The sequence below is a fragment of the Bufo bufo genome, chromosome 3 (genome assembly GCF_905171765.1).
Source record: "Bufo bufo chromosome 3, aBufBuf1.1, whole genome shotgun sequence".
NCBI classification, from domain to species: domain Eukaryota; kingdom Metazoa; phylum Chordata; class Amphibia; order Anura; family Bufonidae; genus Bufo; species Bufo bufo.
Window position 1 is genome coordinate 666,912,573 of NC_053391.1, and position 22,203 is coordinate 666,934,775.

At 44.3% G+C, this 22,203-nt stretch overlaps 1 protein-coding gene across 2 annotated transcripts in view; it reads left to right on the forward strand.

Moving 5' to 3' along the window:
- The window catches only part of SLC36A4 (solute carrier family 36 member 4), a 260,721-nt gene that overhangs the window by 32,533 nt on the left and 205,985 nt on the right, over positions 1 to 22,203 (forward strand). The window contains exons 2-5 of one of the 2 annotated variants that reach the window (XM_040426349.1): positions 2,929 to 3,043; positions 14,065 to 14,155; positions 18,203 to 18,291; positions 19,105 to 19,200. In XM_040426349.1, the coding sequence (XP_040282283.1) occupies positions 2,929 to 3,043; positions 14,065 to 14,155; positions 18,203 to 18,291; positions 19,105 to 19,200 (391 nt within the window). The remainder of the gene's footprint in view (positions 1 to 2,928; positions 3,044 to 14,064; positions 14,156 to 18,202; positions 18,292 to 19,104; positions 19,201 to 22,203) is intronic. The other variant, XM_040426350.1, reaches the window with a different exon arrangement.

Sequence of the window (22,203 nt, forward strand, 5' to 3'; positions counted from 1 at the left end):
GCCCAGAACTACAGGAGCTGGTAAATGACATAAAGAGAGCTGGGACCACAGTTTCAAAGGTCACTACGCCGTCATGGTTTCAAAACACGGAAGGTTCCCCTGCTCAAGTCATCACATGTCCAGGCCCGTCTGAACTTTGCCAATGACCATCTAGATGATCCAGAGGAGGCATGGCAGAAATTCATGTGGTCAGATGAGACCAAAGTAGAACTTTTTGGTCTAAACTTCACTTGTCGTGTTTGGAGGAAAAAGAAGGATGAGTTGCATCCCAAGAACACCATTTTTACTGTGAAGCATGTGGAGGTGGGTAACATCATGCTTTGGGGGTGCTTTTTTGCGAAGGGGACAGGACGACTGCACTGTATTAAGGAGAGGATGAATGGGGCCATTTATTGTGAGATTTTGAGCAACAGCCTCCTTCCCTCTGTCAGAACATTGAAGATGGGTCGTGGCTGGGTCTTCCAACATGACAATGACCCGAAGCACACAGCCAGGATAACCAAGGAGTGGCTCTGTAAGAAGCATATCAAGGTTCTGGAGTGGCCTAACCAGGCTCCAGACCTAAATCCAATAGAACATCTTTAGACGAGCTGAAACTCCGTGTTGCTCAGCGACAGCCCCGAAACCTGACAGATCTAGAGGAGATCTGTGTGGAGGAGTGGGCCAAAATCCCTGTTGCAGTGTGCGCAAACCTGGTCAAGAACTACAGGAAACGTTTGTAATTGCAAACAAAGGCTTCTGTACCAAATATTAACACTGATTTTTCTCAGGTGTTCAAATACTTATGTTCAGCAGTGCAAGACAAATAAATTCTTAAAAAATCATACAATGTGATTTCCTGATTTTTTTTTGGGAATGCACTTTCAGACCCCTCCATGATTTCTAAGTGGGAGAACTTTCAAAATCGCAGGGTGTTCAAATCATTCTGTTCCTTACTGTATATATATTCATATATCTACAGTATATTTTTTTATATGTATATATAAGTACTGTTTCACTTTTCAAGACGCATCTAGGTTTTAGAGGAACTAAATGAGAAAAAAATTTTTTCATCAAACCTCAGATCGCGCTCCCATACCAGACCTCTGATCGCGCTCCCATACCAGACCTCTGATCGCGCTCCCATACCAGACCTCGGATCGCGCTCCCATACCAGACCTCGGATCGCGCTCCCATACCAGACCTCGGATCGCGCTCCCATACCAGACCTCGGATCGCGCTCCCATACCAGACCTCGGATCGCGCTCCCATACCAGACCAAAAATAACTAAATTAACTTACCACTCCAGCTCTGGATAGCACCACTACTCTGTGACATCGCACAGCATCAGGTCATAGACTTGACACACCGAATGGCCTGGACTGACTGCTCAGCCAGTCACCGGGGCACAGAGGTGACCGTCTCAGTGCCAGTGGTTGAGTGGTGGTGAGTAGGCAGTCCTAGCCATTTCCTATGTGTCACGTGGAGAGCAGTAAAGATTAGAGCAGCATTGGAACAGTAGCTACAGGGGATCGTTGAGGTGAGCAATAACTCTTCTTTTTTTTTTTTTTTTTTTTATAACCCAGTCTGCTCTATTTTTAATTTAAAGGGGTTATACCATGACTAATGTAAAAAATGAAAACCAGACATCATATAGGACATGACAATACCTTTCTAGTAAAGCTAGAACCAGCCCTGTACCTCCCATGGATCCAGAGATCTCCACATTTGTTGCTCTGCTAGATTTATATCAAGATGGTGGCAGGTCGTTTCTTAAGGGGGCGTGTCCTGTAAGTTTAAACAGCTTCTAACAGAAGGTTTGGCGGATGTCAGTTGAAGGATTGCACTGAGCATGTGTGACCACCTCCGTGAAGTGGACAGAAAGATGAGAAAAACAAGAAACAGCAGGTGACCTCATTGTGTTGAAGCGTCACATCAGCAGCCCGTGTTTGGCTGCGGTGGTCACCTGTTGACACTTCATCAGTGGAGCTGTGTGAACAGAGACTGGTGGGGGACCCGGGAAACATCTGGATGGGAACCGCAATTCTTACACATTTGATAAATGTCAACTGAATCCATCGATTTCTGGGGGGCCGGCCAACCATCAAATGTGTGACCTCCTGACCTCCAGATGATGTTGAGGGAGAGAAGAATCAGGCAGTTGGATTTCAACATGCCCAATCCCATTGTTCTCTAGGGGATAAGCCACTGCTGCACTGTGCCACTGGCATCCGGGTGCTGCTGGGCCCTGTTCACTTGTATTAATTTAAAGAGAACCCTTCACCTTTCCGGACATGTCTATTTTAGTAACCACTCGCATTCCCCACGTGATAACAATTCTGGGGCATCTATTTATATGACTGTATGTTATGCCATAACTTTATTATTCCTACTAGAAGTTTATGACTGAATTTACAGCAGTTTACTGCAAAGGTCCACCTGGGTGTTACCAGTTTGTATGTGTGTGTGGGGTTGTCCCTGCACAGTCTGACACTGGCAGCGCTGATTGGATACCCCCCAACTGGAACACCCAGCTGGACCTTTTTTTTGCCAACTAATGGTAATTCATCCATAAACTTCTAGTAGGAATAATGGAGGAATTCATAAGAGTAGATGCTCCAGAATTGATATTACATGAAACCGCTACTTATGTAAATGTCAGAAGACGTGGTCAGTCCAATTTAAGCATTCGGTATTTTGAAAAAGCCCCCTAACCCTATAGAAAAGGGATCTTACTAATCTGTTTCTAGGTCAAGCACTAATGACTCCACAGTTGCTACCCCGAAACCCCCCCCTTTTTCCAATTTTGCTTCAGTATTGATCAGTCGTGGATAGTAGGTGGCCTTTAATACTTAGCAGCCGTTACATCCCTGAGGAGGAGTATTGTCTGATTTCCATGGATTCGTTCTCCTCGGTCACACCGCTTGTACCTGTCATTCATTCCGCAGACATGGAAGTAATGAAGCCTCTGATTGGAGATGAAGGATGTTCTGATGGGAACTCGGATGACGAGCAGTCCGCTCAGCGAGATTACCACCCGAACAAGGATGACGACGGCCTGACGTATGTATAGCGATCCGTCTCTAGTTGGGGGTTGTAGTGTTCTGTCTGTAGAGTACGATATAAATGTACTATGGTTGTGTCCAGTGGTCATGCCTCTCCCGTCCCCCCATACACGTTCATGCTGGCTCGGCCATTCATACCCTGTAGGGAGAGGGATGAAAGCCTCTGGCAGAAGAGTGATCAGGCATATTGAAATCTCTCAGCCCTGACATAAGTGGAGAGTCTGGAGGCCCCATACACATTAGATGGTGCCCAACCATGGCGACTGGTGCCGGTGTTATATTTAGCCCTGGTATAGAGAATGATAGAATTATATGATGGCTATGCTTTGTGTAATAGAATTTGCATTGGCGGACATCGGTGCGGTATCTTTTGATTTTGGGTAGATTGGTGTTTGTTTTACGTCACCAATATATAGTAGGCTATGTCCAGAGGCAAAATTGCGATGACTCAGCAGAGTCCTCATGCGCTACTTGCGGATTGTGCTGTGGGCTTACCGTGGATTTCTCTGCCATACATTGAGCGTGGGAAAAATCTGCTGCAGCATGCTTATCTTTCTAGTTAAATACAGTCAGGTCCATAAATATTGGGACATTGACACAATTCTAACATTTTGGGCTCTATACACCACCACAATGGATTTGAAATGAAACTAACAAGATGTGCTTTACCTGCAGACTGTCAGCTTTAATTTGAGGGCATTTACATCCAAATCAGGTGAACGGTGTAGGAATTACAACAGTTTCCATATGTGCCTCCCACTTGTTAAGGGACCAAAAGTAATGGGACAGAATAATAATCAGAAATCAAACTTTCACTTTTTTAATACTTGGTTGCAAATCCTTTGCAGTCAATTACACTCATTGTACTGTCATTTGCTGCAAAATTCTGTTGCATTGTCTGAATTCCACCTTAAACTGTTGCAGTTTATTTTTTTTCCTGATTGACTGCAAACTACTTAACTTGGATTAAATCTGTGGCTGTATTCTCTTCCTGCAGTTTCCTGGAGCTTTTCATTTCAGTGTATCCTTCTATAAGTGTTAATCGGAGTGTTCACGTAGCAAAAGATCGTAAGTTTGCACCCGTTACGAGTGCATTTCCATGTCTGCCTTCTATTGTCTGCACTACACCCACTTCATCCGCCGAGAGCGCTGCAGCAGTTTGTTATTACCTTTATTCTTTGACGGGAGAAGGTTTTTTTCTGTTATCCGGAGGCGAGGCGGCCGCGGATATTGAATAACTGAAGGTTATCTGGTCCGTACGTTTGTATTAAATGGCATTTTTATATTTTCTTTCTATGCGGTGCGTGATCGAGGCCAAATTAGTAGAGGCAACTTGGATCTTAGGCACGAGCTGCAGACTTGCTCTTTAATATTCCTTTTCTTTTATTTATTATATAATATATTAATATTATTGTTAATATTTGTAAGTACTTTTTATATATTGCAAAAACTGTCCTCCTTACTGCCACACAAAATTCTTTGCAGTCGCTCTGAATAATATAATAGATTCTTGAGCAGATGACCTCCTCTAGATGATATCCATATGGCCTAATAGTGTTTACGGATACAAAGAGTTAAACACCTTTAAAGGTGAAGGTTGGAGCTACACAGCGATCTTGGCTGCGACAGACTTTGAATGGTCTGTTTAGTACCTTGAGTGCACAAGGGTGTAATGTCCAGAATGAGCCGTTGTCTGGGGACGCTAATTTAGGCTGGATCTATACTTTGATCTTGGCTGCAAGACTCGAGGCGTGACAAACAATCGCCGTGTAGCAGTGCAGGCATTGAACCAAATAGGGGGAAAAAAAACAAGAAAAGAAAAAAAAAAACTAATTTTATAATGTCCAGATTCCAATACTTCGGCGCTGCAGGATCTACGGAAGTAGGCCACCTTCACCACGAGCAGATTCAGATATTCAGATCTGTGCTGTCAATGTCCCAAACATAAAATTCTAAAGAGGCAAGACGGGCTCAGTTCCTACTTATCACCACTCCATACGATCACATAGATCGATGCTTCCCGATCTCCTCCTTGGTTCCTTTCCAGAAGCACAACAGGTGGGATCCAAAGAGTGAAGTATTGCAACGAACAAGATGTTTTATTATACTTACAAACCATTAATAAAATCACGCATATCATGAAAAAGCCAGATGTCCCGGCACGCCCGACCCAGGTTTCACTTCTCGCTTTTTCAAGGGTAGGATGAACCACAGTGATTTCTGTGTGATCGTATGGAGTGGTAATGAGGGGGAACTGAGCCCATCTTGCTTCTTTGGAATTTTTGGGACATTGGCAGCGCGAGTCTGAATATCTGACTTGAACCAAATGGAATTGTAGGGTGACTCACAAGTTTCCGAGACCCCAGAGTTTCAAGAATCCAGCAATGTTGGATTGCTTGCAGTTTGGAGTTCATAGTGAGTCGCACCCATTCAGTTCAGTGACTGCACTGCTACTCTGCTGTTTATCATCTACCCAATGGATTTCCAGAACGGGTGACCCTGGTCTTCTGTTTTTACCCAGCTGCAAGATGGCGACTAGGAGGAGTTTGAATGGAGTGATGATGGAGCCCATGCCCTACGGCAACTTTACGAGTCTGCTTTGAAATAGCCAAGCAGTGTGCTTGGTAGGGCCGTAGACTTTAGATGCAGTGTGCTTGTTAGTGCCGTAGACTTTAGATGCAGTGTGCTTGTTAGTGCCGTAGACTTTAGATGCAGTGTTCTTGGTAGTGCCGTAGACTTTAGATGCAGTGTTCTTGGTAGTGCCGTAGACTTTAGATGCAGTGTTCTTGGTAGTGCCGTAGACTTTAGATGCAGTGTTCTTGGTAGTGCCGTAGACTTTAGATGCAGTGTCCTTGGTAGTGCCGTAGACTTTAGATGCAGTGTGCTTGGTAGTGCCGTAGACTTTAGATGCAGTGTGCTTGGTAGTGCCGTAGACTTTAGATGCAGTGTTCTTGGTAGTGCCGTAGACTTTAGCTGCAGTGTGCTTGGTAGTGCCGTAGACTTTAGATGCAGTGTGCTTGGTAGTGCCGTAGACTTTAGATGCAGTGTTCTTGGTAGTGCCGTAGACTTTAGATGCAGTGTTCTTGGTAGTGCCGTAGACTTTAGATGCAGTGTGCTTGGTAGTGCCGTAGACTTTAGATGCAGTGTCCTTGGTAGTGCCGTAGACTTTAGATGCAGTGTTCTTGGTAGTGCCGTAGACTTTAGATGCAGTGTTCTTGGTAGTGCCGTAGACTTTAGATGCAGTGTCCTTGGTAGTGCCGTAGACTTTAGATGCAGTGTGCTTGTTAGTGCCGTAGACTTTAGATGCAGTGTTCTTGGTAGTGCCGTAGACTTTAGATGCAGTGTTCTTGGTAGTGCCGTAGACTTTAGATGCAGTGTGCTTGGTAGTGCCGTAGACTTTAGATGCAGTGTGCTTGGTAGTGCCGTAGACTTTAGATGCAGTGTGCTTGGTAGTGCTGTAGACTTTCGATGCAGTGTGCTTGGTAGTGCTGTAGACTTTAGATGCAGTGTCCTTGGTAGTGCTGTAGACTTTAGATGCAGTGTGCTTGGTAGTGCTGTAGACTTTAGATGTGGTGTGCTTGGTAGTGCCGTAGACTTTAGATGCGGTGTGCTTGGTAGTGCTGTAGACTTTAGATGTGGTGTGCTTGGTAGTGCCGTAGACTTTAGATGCGGTGTGCTTGGTAGTGCCGTAGACTTTAGATGCAGTGTGCTTGGTAGTGCCGTAGACTTTAGATGCAGTGTGCTTGGTAGTGCCGTAGACTTTAGATGGAGCAGTAGGGAAGATGCTCAACCATTGCAGTTCCTAGCCACAATTTTGTGGCTGGGAGTCCTCTTTTCTAGCAGTCTGTTCAAGAAGTTGGACCGATCTAGCATTTATTCAGTGGGAAGATTGATGGCAAAGAGAGACTATGTAGCTGTGCAAAACATTAAAGGCTGTGTCCCTCTTCAGAAACATTTAATTAAAAAAAATGTAGCAACTTTGTAAATGGTCAGGAAACCTCACAACCGATGGGATCCACCTAAAATAAAGAACAGGAAATTGCTTACCTGACAGATCCCATGCCACCTCGCCGGTCCTCCCGGCCAGGTTATACTTAAACAGCTGCGGAGGTTATGTCACGCCGACAACATGTGACTGCTGCAGCCAATCACTGCCCTCAGCAGTGCACCTGATGAGACCAGTGATTGGCTGCAGCTGTCACGTGCATTGATGTGACATTGTGGCTGCAGCAAGGTAAATAGAGTGCTGGCCAGGAGAACCTTAGCTTTGCCACGGGATCTGTCAGGTGAGTACTTCCCTGTTCTTTACTTCAGGTGGATCCCAGGTGTGAGTGTAGAAGATCTACCAGCTATTCGGCTGTGTAGGAGTAATCCAGGAGCACTGATTCTGCTCCAGCCACGGTGCCCATAGAAATCAAAGACAAAAAAATTCAGCTCCACCAGAAAAGTACAAACTCTTTTTTTCTTTACTGAATAATTAAATAGTGAACAATCATGGCAACAAGTTTCACATACACAATGTTAATCCCTTAACACATAATGCTGTACATTTACGACATTATGCGCCCGCAATTGTATGAAGCAGGATGCTGCAGTGAGCCCACTATATAGGTGACATGTGGCAGCTGTGTAATGACGGGGAATGGTGATCGTGCGGAACCCTGTCATTAAACCCCTCAGATGCCACAATCAACAACGAACGCGGCACCTGTGACGTAAGGCAGAGGGATGCAATTCCCGCTGCCTCCCAATTGCAGGACTCCAAATGGTCACCATTACAACCTAGGGCCTGCTGGAAGTTCTGAGGTCTGCCATGGTGAGCTTCCTGCTAAGCTGTGCACAAAGCACAGCTCAGCAGGGAGCCTGTGAAAATCCTATTCACCCTAATAGATCTCGGTTAGGGTGAAAAGGGAAAAGTGATCCCAGGTTATAGCCCACTAAGGGGGCTAATAGTTATTAAATAAAAAGTTAAAAAAAGCTTAAAAAAAAATACAAAAACACACCAAAATATTAAAAGTTTAAATCCCTGCCCTTTCCCAATTTTACATATAAAAATAAACAATAAAAAAGTAAACTTGGGATGTCCAAAAATGTCATAAAAATTTCCTGTGGTGAATGCTGTAATGGTGTAATGGAAAAAAAATGAAAAACACATGATTTGCCATCTTTTAGTCACCTTGTCCCCCCCTTAAAAAAAAATAAAAAAATAAAAAAAAAAGTAGTACATACCACAGAAATAGTACCAATAAAAACTGCAGTTCATCCTGCAAAAAAAACAAGCCCTAATACAGCTCTGTAAACTGAAGGGTTACTGAAAAGTTATGACTGTCAGAAAATGATGATGCAAAGAAATATTTTTTTTTTTTCAACGGTTTTTATTTTTTTTTAATTAATAAAATAAAAATTATATCAGTTTGGTATTGTGGTAATTGTATTGAGCTGCAAAAGAAGAATGTCATGTCATTTTTTGCACACAGTGCATGCCGTGATGTCAAAACCCCAAAAACCTTGGCACAATAGTCCAAGGTTTTACCCACAAAGATTTTTGTTCTTGTTTTCCAATACAAGGCATGGTAAATTAAATGGTGGCATTACAAAATGCATCTTGTCCTGCAAAAATTATGCTCTCATATGGATATAGTTTACATAGTAACATAGTTTATAAAGCAGACATCTGTCCATCCAGTTCGTCCTGTTATCCTGCAAGTTGATCCAGAGGAAGGCAAAAAAAAAACTGTGAGGTAGAAGCCAATTTTCCTCACTTTAGGGGAAAAAAATTCCTTCCAGACTCCAATTAGGCATCAGAATAACTCCCTGGATCAACGACCCCTCTCTAGTAGCTGTATCCTGTAATATTATTACACTCCAGAAATACATCCAGGCCCCTCTTGAATTCCTTTATTGTACTCACCATCACCACCTCCTCAGGCAGAGAGCTCCATAGTCTCACTGCTCTTACCGTAAAGAATCCTCTTCTATGTTTGTGTACAAACCTTCTTTCCTCCAGACACAGAGGATGTCCCCTCGTCACAGTCACAGTCCTGGGGATAAATAGATGATGGGAGAGATCTCTGTACTGACCCCTGATATATTTATACATAGTAATTAGATCTCCCCTCAGTCGTCTTTTTTCTAAAGTAAATAACCCTAATGTTGATAATCTTTCAGGGTACTGTAGTTGCCCCATTCCAGTTATTACTTTAGTTGCCCTCTTCTGGACCCTCTCCAGCTCTGCTATGTCTGCCTTGTTCACAGGAGCCCAGAACTGTACACAGTACTCCATATGTGGTCTGACTAGTGATTTGTAAGGGTACTTTCACACTAGCAAATGGAGTGTATACAAAAATGAGGGGGCACACTCAAAAGGGAACCACTAGATAAGTGATGGCGAACCTATGGCACGGGTGCCAGAGGCGGCACTCAGAGCCCTCTCTGTGGGCACCCGTGCCTTATAAAAAGTCTATGGCGTACCAATATGGTTTAGACTTTTCCTGCCATTCATCAGCACAGGACGCACTATAAACAGCACAGGCAGCGCACTGAATGTAGGCTATTAAGCTATTATAGCTAAATGATAAAGTACATGGAAGATATACTATATTAGTATTCAGGTTAAATTGCCGTGTTGGCACTTTGCGATAAATAAGTGGGTATTTGGTTGCAGTTTGGGCACTCGGTCTCTAAAAGGTTCACCATCACTGCCCTAGATGGATGATTAAATGATATTTTAATATTCTAAAAACACACACTTAAAATTTATATAAAACATACATAAAAACATACATATAAATATGTAGCATGCAGCAATCCTACACAGTAATGTAAAGCTGTAGGTAAATATAGCAGCAAAAATAGTGCAAGCAATGTCCCAATCAGACTCTTGTAATGATGGCACTATGGCCAATTGTCCCGATCAACAGTCCTAATATTTATGCGGTACTGATGTGGCACTATGGCCAATTATATTGGGGCAATGATGCAGTAACAGCACTATGGCCAAATCACGATGGGGCAGTAGTGGTAGTTATATACCAATGTCCGGTAATATGAGCGTACAGAGATATGTACAAGTTGTTCACGCTGAGACTGGCCTCCGGTTACTTACAGTGTCTCGCAGCTTGTGGTGTCCCGGTCTTACCCCTCCTGGCTGCCTGACCGCAGCGCTGGCTTCCCAGGTGGCCGTACACTTGCAGCGTCCCACGTGGTGTACTCTGCCAAGCGTGGCGTCCCACATGACCTGGTTGTCTGGGGTTCCGGATGGACGCTTAACTGACGTCACTGCTGTGCGACTGTAACTCCGGTTCTGTGATAGAGGTAAATCTCATACGCTTGTATCTTCTGGTATATGGCTTCCTTATTCTTTTTGTGAATCCACGCTCACTCTGCAATGCCAGACGCGTTTCAGGGTCTTAAGCCCCTTCCTCAATGGCCACCGAGTGAGTGGATTCTCACTCCTTATAAATGGTATTGTCTTACCCACAATTCCACTTTTCTGTGCTTATCCTAATATGTGGAATGGATTCGGCTGCTAGTTTCTTTGTATTACAATTCATGGTTAAAATATACTTAAATGAAGATTCACACTAGCGTTTTTGTTTTCCGGTATTGAGTTCCGTCACAGGGTCTCAATACCGGAAAAAACTGATCAGTTTTATCCTAATGCATTCTGAATGGAGAGCAATCCATTCTGTATGTATCAGGATGCATCAGTTCAGCCCCTCTTGCGTTCTTTTGCCGGAGAAAATACCGCAGCATGCTGCAGTTTTCTCTCCGTCCAAAAATCCTGAGCACTTGCCGGAATGCTGGATCCGGCATTAATTTCCATTAAAATGCATTAATGCCGTATCCGGCCCCAAGTGTTCTGGCAAAACGGATCCGGTTTTGCGGTCTGTGCATGCGCAGACCTTTAAAAATGAGAAGAAAATAAATACCGGATCCGTTTTTCCGGATGACAACCGGAAAGATGGATCAGGTAATGCAATGCATTTGTGAGACGGATCCGCATCCGGATCCATCTCACAAATGCATCCGTTTGCGTCAGGATTGCCGGATCCGGCAGGCAGTTCCGGCAACGGAACTACCTGCTGGAATCCTCTGCCGCAATTGTAAAAGTACCCTAAAGTGGTAGGACCATGTTCTCATCACAGGCATCTATGCCCCTTTTGATGCAACCCATTATCTTATCTTAATAAATATATTGAAGAGAATAGGGCCCAATACTGACCCCTGAGGTACTCCACTAGTGACAGTGACCCAATCAGAGTGTGTACCGTTAATAACCACCCTCTGTTTTCTATCATTGAGCCAGTTACTTACCCACATACAGACGTTTTCTCCCAGTCCGAGCATTCTCATTTTATATACTAACCTTTTATGTGGTACGGTGTCAAATGCTTTGGAGAAGTCCAGATACACGACATCCATTGATTCGCCGCTGTCAAGTCTAGAACTTACCTCCTCATAGAAACTGATTACATTAGTTTGACATGACCGATCCCTCGTGAAGCCATGCTGATGATATGGCGTTATTTGCTTATTTTTATTGACGTACTCCAAGATAGCATCTCTCAGAAAACCTTCAAACAGTTTACCCACAACAGATGTTAAACTTACCGGCCTATAGTTTCCAGGCTCTGTTTTTGGACCATTTTTGAATATTGGCACCACATTTGCCATGCGCCAATCCTGTGGGACATTCCCTGTCAGTATAGAGTCCGCAAATATCAGAAATAAGGGTCTGGCTATGACATTTACTTAAAGAGCACCTTTCACCGCTCTTGACATTCCTGTTTTAATAGCTTCATGCATTCCCCATGTAATAACAATTCTGGAAGATCTATTCTTATGACTGTATCCAATCAGTGCTGCCATTTTCAGTCTGTGCAGGTACACACCCCCAACTGGTTACCTCCCCTCTGTACCCTTATGTGAAGGCTAATAGCAATTCATTCATAACTTCTAGTGCAAAAGGAACTGCACAACATAGTCATAAGAATAGATGCCCCAGAATTGTTAGTACGTGGGGAATGCATGTATATTAAAATAGGCAGGTCAGGAGTGGTGAAAGGTCCTCTTTAATTCTCTTAGGATACGGGGGTGTATGCCATCTGGTCCCGGCGATTTTTAAGACGCCGTTGTACTTCTTCCTGGGTCATTTTGCATTTCATCTGACAGTTTTTATTTTCTTCGGTGAATACAGTGGAGAAAAAAATATTTAATAGCTTTGCTTTCTCCTTATCGCTCTCTGCAACTCCCCCCTCATTACTCTGTAAAGGGCCGACACCTTCAGATTTATACTTTTTACCATTTATACAATTGAAGAACAATTGTTCTAGGGTTAGTTTTGCTCTCTTTAGCAATTAATCTCTCTGTCTCTAGTTTGGCCGCTTTTATTTGTCTGCTATGGGAACAAAAAAACAAAAAAGTTATGGCTATTGGAACATGGGGAGGGAAAATAAGAAATGCAAAAATTAAAATAGGCCCGGTCTTCAAGGGGTTAATCCCAGGGATTGTCCAGTTTTCCTCCTGAAGCTGGACAACCCCTTTTAATTAAAGATGTCCAATTGTTTTGTGTATGCGGCTATGCGGTCCTGTGCATCTCTGTGTTTTACTAAATGTGTGTTAGCTAGAATTAGTGTGAGACATGTGAGGGAGCCCCAGGCTGCAGTATGTACACAGACTGCAAAGTGTTTGTAGTCTGTTACCATGACAACACATAGATCTGCACAGGAGCTGTAGGCACAGAACGAAGGGACATTTTCAATAGAGACTATTTGCTTTGTTGCTTCATGTATTATTTTAGATGCACTAGACGTAGGGGTGGGCAACCTGCGGCACTCCAGCTGTTGTGAAACTACAACTCCCAGCTCTGCTCTTCTCAGAAATCTTAGGCCTCTTTCACACGGGCATCATGTTTTAGGGCCGGATAAGATGCGGCTGCGTCGCAGGAAAATGCGCAATTTTTCCCCGCGAGTGCAAAACATTTTAATGCGTTTTACACGCGCGTGAGAAAAATTGGCATGTTTGGTACCCAAACCCGAACTTCTTCACAGAAGTTCGGGTTTGGGTTAGGTTTTGTGTAGATTGTATTATTTTCCCTTATAACATGGTTATAAGGGAAAATAATAGCATTCTGAATACAGAATGCATAGTAAAATAGGGCTGGAGGGGTTAATAAAAATAAAAAATAATTTAACTCGCCTTAATCCACTTGTTCGCGCAGCCGGCATCTCTTCTGTTTTCTTCTTTGAGGAATAGGACATTTGATGACGTCACTGCGCTCATCACATGGTCCATCACATGATCTTTTTTTTTTACCATGGTGATGGATCATGTGACGGACCATGTGATGACCGGAGTGACGTCACCGCAGGTCCTTTTTCTACTGCACAACAAAGATGAAGACAGAAGAGATGCCTGCTGCGCGAACAAGTGGATTAAGGTGAGTTAATTTAAAAAAAAATATTTTTAACCCCTCCAGCCCTATTGTACTATGCATTCTGTATTAAGAATGCTATTATTTTCCCTTATAACCATGTTATAAGGGAAAATAATAATGATCGGGTCTCCATCCCGATCATCTCCTAGCAACCGTGCGTGAAAATCGCACCGCATCCGCACATGCTTGCGATTTTCACGCAGCCCCATTCATTTTTAGGGGGCCTGCGTTGCGTGAAAAACGCACAAAATAGAGCATGCTGCGATTTTCACGCAACGCACAAGTGATGCGTGAAAATCACCGCTTGTGTGCACAGCCCCATAGAAATGAATGGGTCCGGATTCAGTGCGGGTGCAATGCGTTCACCTCCCACATGGCACCCGCGCGGAAAACTCGCCCGTGTGAAAGGGGCCTTACAGAAATAAATGGAGCATGCTGGGTGTTGTAGTTTCACAACAGCTGGAGTGCAGCAGGTTGCCTACCCCTGCAACTAGAGCAATACAATTTGTGCGTATCCTTTAGATAAGAAATTGTTATGAAGGATTTGATTGGTTGGTGTATTTTTCTGTTCTTTTTATCAGGTTTGTTCAGACACTGATACACGTTTTAAAAGGGAACATAGGTACTGGTCTCCTCGGGCTTCCTCTGGCCATAAAAAATGCCGGCATTTTGGTAAGTTCTTCTCCAGCCTTCCAGTATTTCCCTCACTTTCAGTTCTCTGTATACTGGTGAGTCCTAACTTTTCTAGAAGTTTAGAGGAGTTGTTCAAGGTTAGAAAGTGCTGCCTCTTTTTTTTTTTTCTAGAAGCAGCGCCACTCTTGTTCGTAGGCAGTTTAGTGTTTCATTTCAGCCCTATTCATTTGATACAGGTTGTGCACAGGAGAGATGCTGTTTCTAGAAAATAAAATACAGCCTGTGCAGTTTGTGGTGTTGCAGTTCAGCCCTATTTATTTGATACAGGTTGTGCGCAGGGGAGGCGCTATTTCTAGAAAATAAAAAATAAAAAATTCAGCCTGTGCACAGGAGATGTGCTGTCTCTAGAAAACAAAATGCACCCTGTGCACAGGAGAGGCGCTGTTTCTTAAAATAAAAAAGCAGCCTGTGAACATGAGAGGCGCTGTTTCTAGAAACATTTATTTTATTTATTTTTTTTAAAACACAACTTTCTGATCCTACGCAATCCCTTTAAGATTCTATGGATGTATCTCCTTATATACAGGTTCTTCTCAAAAAATTAGCATATTGTGATAAAGTTCATTATTTTCTGTAATGTACTGATAAACATTAGACTTTCATATATTTTAGATTCATTACACACAACTGAAGTAGTTCAAGCTTTTTCTTGTTTTAATATTGATGATTTTGGCATACAGCTCATGAAAACCCCAAATTCCTATCTCCAAAAATTAGCATATTTCATCCGACCAATAAAAGAAAAGTGTTTTTAATAGAAAAAAAGTCAACCTTCAAATAATTAAGTTCAGTTCTGCACTCAATACTTGGTCGGGAATCCTTTTGCAGAAATGACTGCTTCAATGCAGCGTGGCATGGAGGTAATCAGCCTGTGGCACTGCTGAGGTGTTATGGAGGCCCAGGATGCTTCGATAGCGGCCTTAAGCTCATCCAGAGTGTTGGGTCTTGCGTCTCTCAACTTTCTCTTCCCAATATCCCACAGATTCTCTATGGGGTTCAGGTCAGGAGAGTTGGCAGGCCAATTGAGCACAGTAATACCATGGTCAGTAAACCATTTACCAGTGGTTTTGGCACTGTGAGCAGGTGCCAGGTCGTGCTGAAAAATGAAATCTTCATCTCCATAAAGCTTTTCAGCAGATGGAAGCATGAAGTGCTCCAAAATCTCCTGATAGCTAGCTGCATTGACCCTGCCCTTGATAAAACACAGTGGACCAACACTGACTGTGGGTACTGGACACTGGACTTCAGGCATTTTGGCATTTCCCTCTCCCCAGTCTTCCTCCAGACTCTGGCACCTTGATTTCCGAATGACATGCAAAATTTGCTTTCATCCGAAAAAAGTACTTTGGACCACTGAGCAACAGTCCAGTGCTGCTTCTCTGTAGCCCAGTGGCTTGACCTGGGGAATGCGGCACCTGTAGCCCATTTCCTGCACACGGTGGTTTTGGATGTTTCTACTCCAGACTCAGTCCACTGCTTCCGCAGGTCCCCCAAGGTCTGGAATCGGTCCTTCTCCACAATCTTCCTCAGGGTCCGGTCACCTCTTCTCGTTGTGCAGCGTTTTCTGCCACACTTTTTCCTTCCCACAGACTTCCCACTGAGGCGCCTTGATACAGCACTCTGGGAACAGCCTATTCGTTCAGAAATTTCTTTCTGTGTCTTACCCTCTTGCTTGAGGGTGTCAATGATGGCCTTCTGGACAGCAGTCAGGTCGGCAGTCTTACCCATGATTGCGGTTTTGAGTAATGAACCAGGCTGGGAGTTTTTAAAAGCCTCAGGAATCTTTTGCAGGTGTTTAGAGTTAATTAGTTGATTCAGATAATTAGGTTAATAGCTCGTTTAGAGAACCTTTTCATGATATGCTAATTTTTTGAGATAGGAATTTGGGGTTTTCATGAGCTGTATGCCAAAATCATCAATATTAAAACAAGAAAAGGCTTGAACTACTTCAGTTGTGTGTAATGAATCTAAAATATATGAAAGTCTAATGTTTATCAGTACATTACAGAAAATAATGAACTTTATCACAATATGCTAATTTTTTGAGAAGAACCTGTATATAAAAATGAGTTTCTGTCTGTCTGTCCTCTATGCGCGACCAAACGACTGGACCGATCTTCACCAAATTTGGCACACAGTTACATCAGGTGTCCGGGAAGGTTATAGACCGGGTCTCGGCTCTCTAGTTCCTGAGATATTCCCCAAAAATTACCCACATTAGCCAATACAAGTCTGCAAGTCTTTCTCTTCATATCCCAACTGCCATAAACACAGTTTTACTCCAGGTTTCCATAACAACCCAGCCATTTTTCTTTACTGCTTAAATGGGCGTGCACTGTGGAGGTTACTGTTATTAAATGGGCGGGCACTGTGGAGGTCACTGTTATTAAAGGGGCGGGCGCTATTAAGGTCCCTGTTAAAGGGGCAGTCACTGTAAAAGTCACTGTTGAAGGGGCGGTCACTGTGAAAGTCACTGTTAAAGGGGCGGTCACTGTTAAAGTCACTGTTAAAGGGGTGGTCACTGTAAAAGTCACTTTTAAAGGGGCGGCCACTATGAAAGTCATGGTTAAAGGGGTGGTCAATGCTAAAGGGGCGGTCACTGTTAAAGGGGTGGGCACGGTGGAGGTCATTGTTAAAGGGGCGGGCACTGTGGTGGTCACTGTTAAAGGAGCGGTCACTGTGACAGTCACTTTTAAATGGGCGGTCACTTTGAAAGTCACTGTTAAAGGGGCGGTCACTTTGAAAGTCACTGTTAAAGGGGTGGTCACTGTGAAAGTCACTTTTAAAAGGGCGGGCACTGTGGAAGTCACTGCTAAAGGGTTAGTCAATGCTTAAGAGGCGGTCACTATTGAAGGGGCGGGCACTGTGGGGGTCAATGTTAAAGGGTTGGGCACTGTGAAGGTCATTGTTAAAGGGGCGGGTACTGTACAGGTAACTGTTATGGGGGAAACTGTCGATTATCTTTTTACAACACACGGAAACCTAAAATGAAATAGATGAAATATACCCGTGCGATGCCGGGTCCTTCTGCTAGTAGTTTATAAATTTCATGTGAAGAAACAAGTTGCAAATTATTGTCTTTGGCCTTTGACCTGACTGAAGTCTGTCACCTCGCTTTCTTGTGCGATTCTATCTTCGCACAGAGAAGTATACGATTTATAGACGCGTCCCCCCGACAAGAAGAATGCTCCCTTTTTGTCATGTACCTGCCATTTCCTATTCATTCCCATCTCCGCCATGCATTTATTTGCGGCTTCTTTGATTTCTATTGTGACCCTGACAATGAATGTAAGGATTACTCATAAAATGACTCTCCTAGTCCTTCTTTCTAGAATATCTCTGCACTTTCAAGTGAATCTCCACTTTTTTGAATACCATATAGTTTTTAAAGCTCAACATTCTGTACTGAATAATTCCTTCAGCCAGAGCTCTGGTACAGAGCTTCAGATCCACTGCTTAGACAGTTAATGATAATATTAAATATTAATTTAATAGTAATATAATAATATAAATGTAATATTTAAAATAGACAACTTGCACTACTTGTGATGACCACTTGAGGGAGCATGGGAGCTTTCTTCATACTGTTGATAATTTATTTGAGCCTAATAATAAAACTGTATGCTATGAGCTCCTGAGCTCCCCCTAGTGGAGCCGCATTCGGAACAACCTGTAAAGTAAAGCTAAAATTCTGTCCATAGTGCATAACAAATGCCATTAAGAATCCCAATAAAACAATGCTGTAATTAATTAAAGTTACATGAATGGAGGTCCTCCAACCCCATCTTGTAGCTGTCATGAACGGAGCGGGGGGGGGGGGGACCTGGCATGAACAGCTCTCTCCATTCACTTCTATGGGGGCTCTGAAAATAGCCAAGTCAATGAACCTCCCGTAGGAGTGACTGGAGAGAGCTGCACATGCGCCACCACCTCTCCATTCACAGCAGCTGCAAGACGGGTTATCCCCCATGTTGCGGTAGGTTTCTATACATTGACTCGTTATTGAACTGTTTTTCTCTTTTCCAGTTGGGACCGGTGAGCCTTTTATTTTTTGGCATTGTCTCCATTCATTGTATGAACATGCTGGTTCGCTGCAGCCATTTTCTGTGCCAAAGGTAAGTCTGACGCTTACTGATGTCCTGTGCTCTCCTGACGTGTCTGTTTTAGTCCGTTGTGTTCCCCAGAAAATAGGGGTATTCCCATCACATTCAATGGGGGCATATCGCTAGGATATGCCCCCATTGTCTGATAGGTGCGTGTCCCGTCTCTGGGACCCGCACCTACAAGGAGAACGGAGCAGGGAGAGCTGTGGCTGGAGTACCCCGGGTTTCCCGGTGTCCGTTCACCACCAAGAGATGCTCCCATAGAAGTGAATTGCGTTATGGTCCGTGGTAACGGAATCCACAACGCAATTCTGCTTTTACCACCAAACGAAGCGTGAACGAATTTCATAACATGAAATTCGCTCATCTCTAGTTGCGACAAGGGAAATGGTAATATATATATATATTTTTCGGTAAATAAATCTTTTCCAGAATTTAATAAAAGATGAGATCTCTGATTGCAGTCAGAGAATAGAAACATCCAAAGGCTACAAAGCAATTATCGGACCCTTGCACCTTTTTGTAAGCTTTTTCGAGAACGTAGACAAGACTGCTCCCATTCACTGACAGCAAGCAGATGTCGAGAAATGAAATGAAATGAAAGGAAAGGAAAAGAACTGAAAAGGCTCAACTAGGAAATCCTTAAAGGAGTATTCCCCCCCAAAGGCTCTCATGTAAAGCAAAGTGTCTTAGGATAGTCGTAACAGTGGGTCTCTCTGGTATCGCTCATGTATCAGCAGATCCTCTATTATTGCCAGTTCATGATAACCCTTCTAGAGCCTTACAGTCATTTCTGATTGCACCGTCTGTTTAATGTCATTTTAGGTACAAAAAAGCAAATTTAGGCTACAGTGAAACAGTCGGGCTGGCCTTGGAAGTGGGACCTGTCAAATCCCTCCAGCAATATGCCTCAGCAGGAAAGTAAGTCTGGTGAACGCCCTGCGGTGAATGTTGTGTCTATTAAAGGGGTTGTGCAATCATTCAGAGTAAGGGGATGATTAACTGATAGGTGGGGCTCTGAACGCTGGGAATGGGGGTCCCGGCTGGAAATAACTAAAGGCGTGCTCTGGTAGTTCCATAGAGAATGGATGGAGTGGCAGGGAGCAAGCGCGACCTACCTCCTCATGCAAAAGGGGTAATAATCCCCGTGTCCTGACTGGTGAGGGGTCTACCGATCAGTTAGTTATCTCCCATCCTGTGTGTAACATTGAACGAGGGCACTCTCCCTTTAAAGCAGGGATGCACAACCTTTCTGGTCTGGGGGCTCAAGAGGGGTATCACCATCTGAGACATCTATGGCATAACTAAATACAAGTCCACTTCCAGGACTCCCAACTAGCGGGAGACTGGGGGTTCCCGTGTTCCCTGTTCACACTCTACGCGCTGCTCCTCTTCTCTCTAACATGTGTAATACGTGGCATTATGGGCCCCGGGCCGCAGGTTGTGCACCCCTGCTTTGAAAGGGTGTCAGCCGCCAGGAAATTCCCAGATAAACCAGGCACAATCTCTTGTAGGACTAGCTGAGCTGAATGTAATGAGACCTTTCACTTAGAGATCTGTTGCTTCATTCTGGAGAAAAAGCATTTTTAATCCATACGCAAATGTGCAGTTTAGTGCACTGAGGGCGGACCCAAACCACTCTGTGCACCCTTGCTTTTCTGCCTTCCTCTGCCATCTCCTCCTTCGTCTTGACAGGGTCAGGCGAGATGACTACGCAGGAACCTGGGAGAGGATGGGGCTGGCAGAGGAAGACGGAGGAGCAAGGGTGCACAGAGGATCCGCCCTCAGTGCACTTAACTGCACATTTGCGTATTGATTAAAAGTGATTTTTCTCCAGGATAAAGTAACGGATCAGTAAGTGAAAGGTGTCATTACATTCAGCTGAGCTAGCCCTACAAGGCATGGTGTCTGGTTTATCAGCCAAGTACCTGGTGACAGATCGCCTCTGATTTTTCCCTTACTCTACAGCAGGACACGTATAACCTGTATTAGAAGATATTTATATCTGATTTCGGAATGCATTATCTACCCATGTGGTTGTTTAGCCTAACTTTCCCCCCACTCCATCAGTTTAGGGAATAACTGCCCCATTCTTATGCCCTCCCCTCCCTGTTACCCCCTAATGATCAGGCACTATCACAGTGTTCCCTCTTTTATGTTATCTTTGAGTGAATGATACTGAGATGCAGTACCAGGCACCACCACAAACATAGACTGGCGCTGTGCATTTGTAAGGCTAGACCAATGATGTTCGAGGCAGGCACCAAGTAGTGCTGATGTGCAGTTTTACATTCCGCATGTCATGACGTCATTCAATAGGGCTAATCCTTGGTTTTTCTGAGCGTAATCTGTGCAAATAAGTAGCGTGCTACTTATTTTCACTGTAGTTTATTTTTTTTCCCCCCACACCGCAGTAAAACATCTGCACTGAAATTTTTGGAGGCCTGTAAACAGGGTTGCAGATGCCATGTTAACATTCAAGGGATGCGATTTGTCATCGGATTTAAAGAAAGAGCATCTGTCACCATGATCAACCCCATTACATGATCGGCCCTGCCTGGTAGGGTTGGTCATGGCGACTAAAATGAGCCCTTTTCCTCTTCAATCGATATTACTGATGCAGAGGAATTCTTATCTTTAGCTACATGCAATTGAGGTGCTCGGAGCACTGAGGCTTTGGACTAGCCCCTCGGAGCACCCCTTCACCTCCTCCTCTCCTTGTTGCCACTCCAGCATCCAGTGAATTTGACAGGGCCAGGCATCAGAGCACTGAGGGTTTGGGCTAGCCCCTCGGAGCACCCCTTCACCTCCTCCTCTCCTTGTTGCCACTCCAGCATCCAGTGAGTTTGACAGGGCCAGGCATCAGAGCACTGAGAGTTTGGACTAGCCCCTCGGAGCACCCCTTCACCTCCTCCTCTCCTTGTTGCCACTCCAGCATCCAGTGAGTTTGACAGGGCCAGGCATCAGAGCACTGAGAGTTTGGACTAGCCCCTCGGAGCACCCCTTCACCTCCTCCTCTCCTTGTTGCCACTCCAGCATCCAGTGAGTTTGACGGGGCCAGGCATCAGAGCACTGAGGGTTTGGACTAGCCCCTCGGAGCACCTCTTCTTCTCCCTGCTGCCACTCCACCTTCCTGTGAGACTGACAGGGCCAGGCATCGGAGCAGTGAGGATGCCTGGGCGTGAAAGACCTCAGAGAGGGCACATCCCCGCTCTGAGATCTTCGCTGGTACTACGCTATCATTTTCGACTTCTTTACGTCGCAGTAATGGCATAAGAACTGATAAATGACCCTAAGTGTTGTCATGTGGTGCAGACAGTTGACGAGAAAGAGGACAGAAGGGACTAAGGCATGTCTAATAGATCAGACTATATAGGTCTGTAACCATGGAGACACATAGATCTGCACTGGAGCTGTGTACACAAAATTTTCGAATTGATACAATGTTGCAAAGTTGTTTTGTTCTTGTTTCAAATGCATTGGAGTAATAATAAAAAAGAGGTTGCCAAAGTATTCATGCCTTTACAGTCACGTGTGATCCAGATTTTATGTGGCATTTACACCGGCAGATGTGTGCAGTGACGCTGCCGGCAGATGTGTGCAGTGACGCCGCCGGCAGACCGTGGAGTATTTGCATTTTGTTTGTACTCCGTGCCTGCACCTCTCTATCAGTTGTTTTATATCTCTTTCCTCTTCACGTGGCGCTCTCGTCCTCCTCATTTATCGCTTTTCTTCTTCATAATCGATGTATGTGTTCCGCTCCACATTAGCACATCCCTCATAGGAGCGGAGTTACCGGAGCAGGTACTGTATCTCCCGGCTCCGGCCCGGCGCAGCTCGCCTCGGTGATTAGTTGCCGCCTGAATAAAACTGGCGTGACATTACAGATAATAGCTTGTCTCCTTCTCCCCGGCAGTTTCCAGA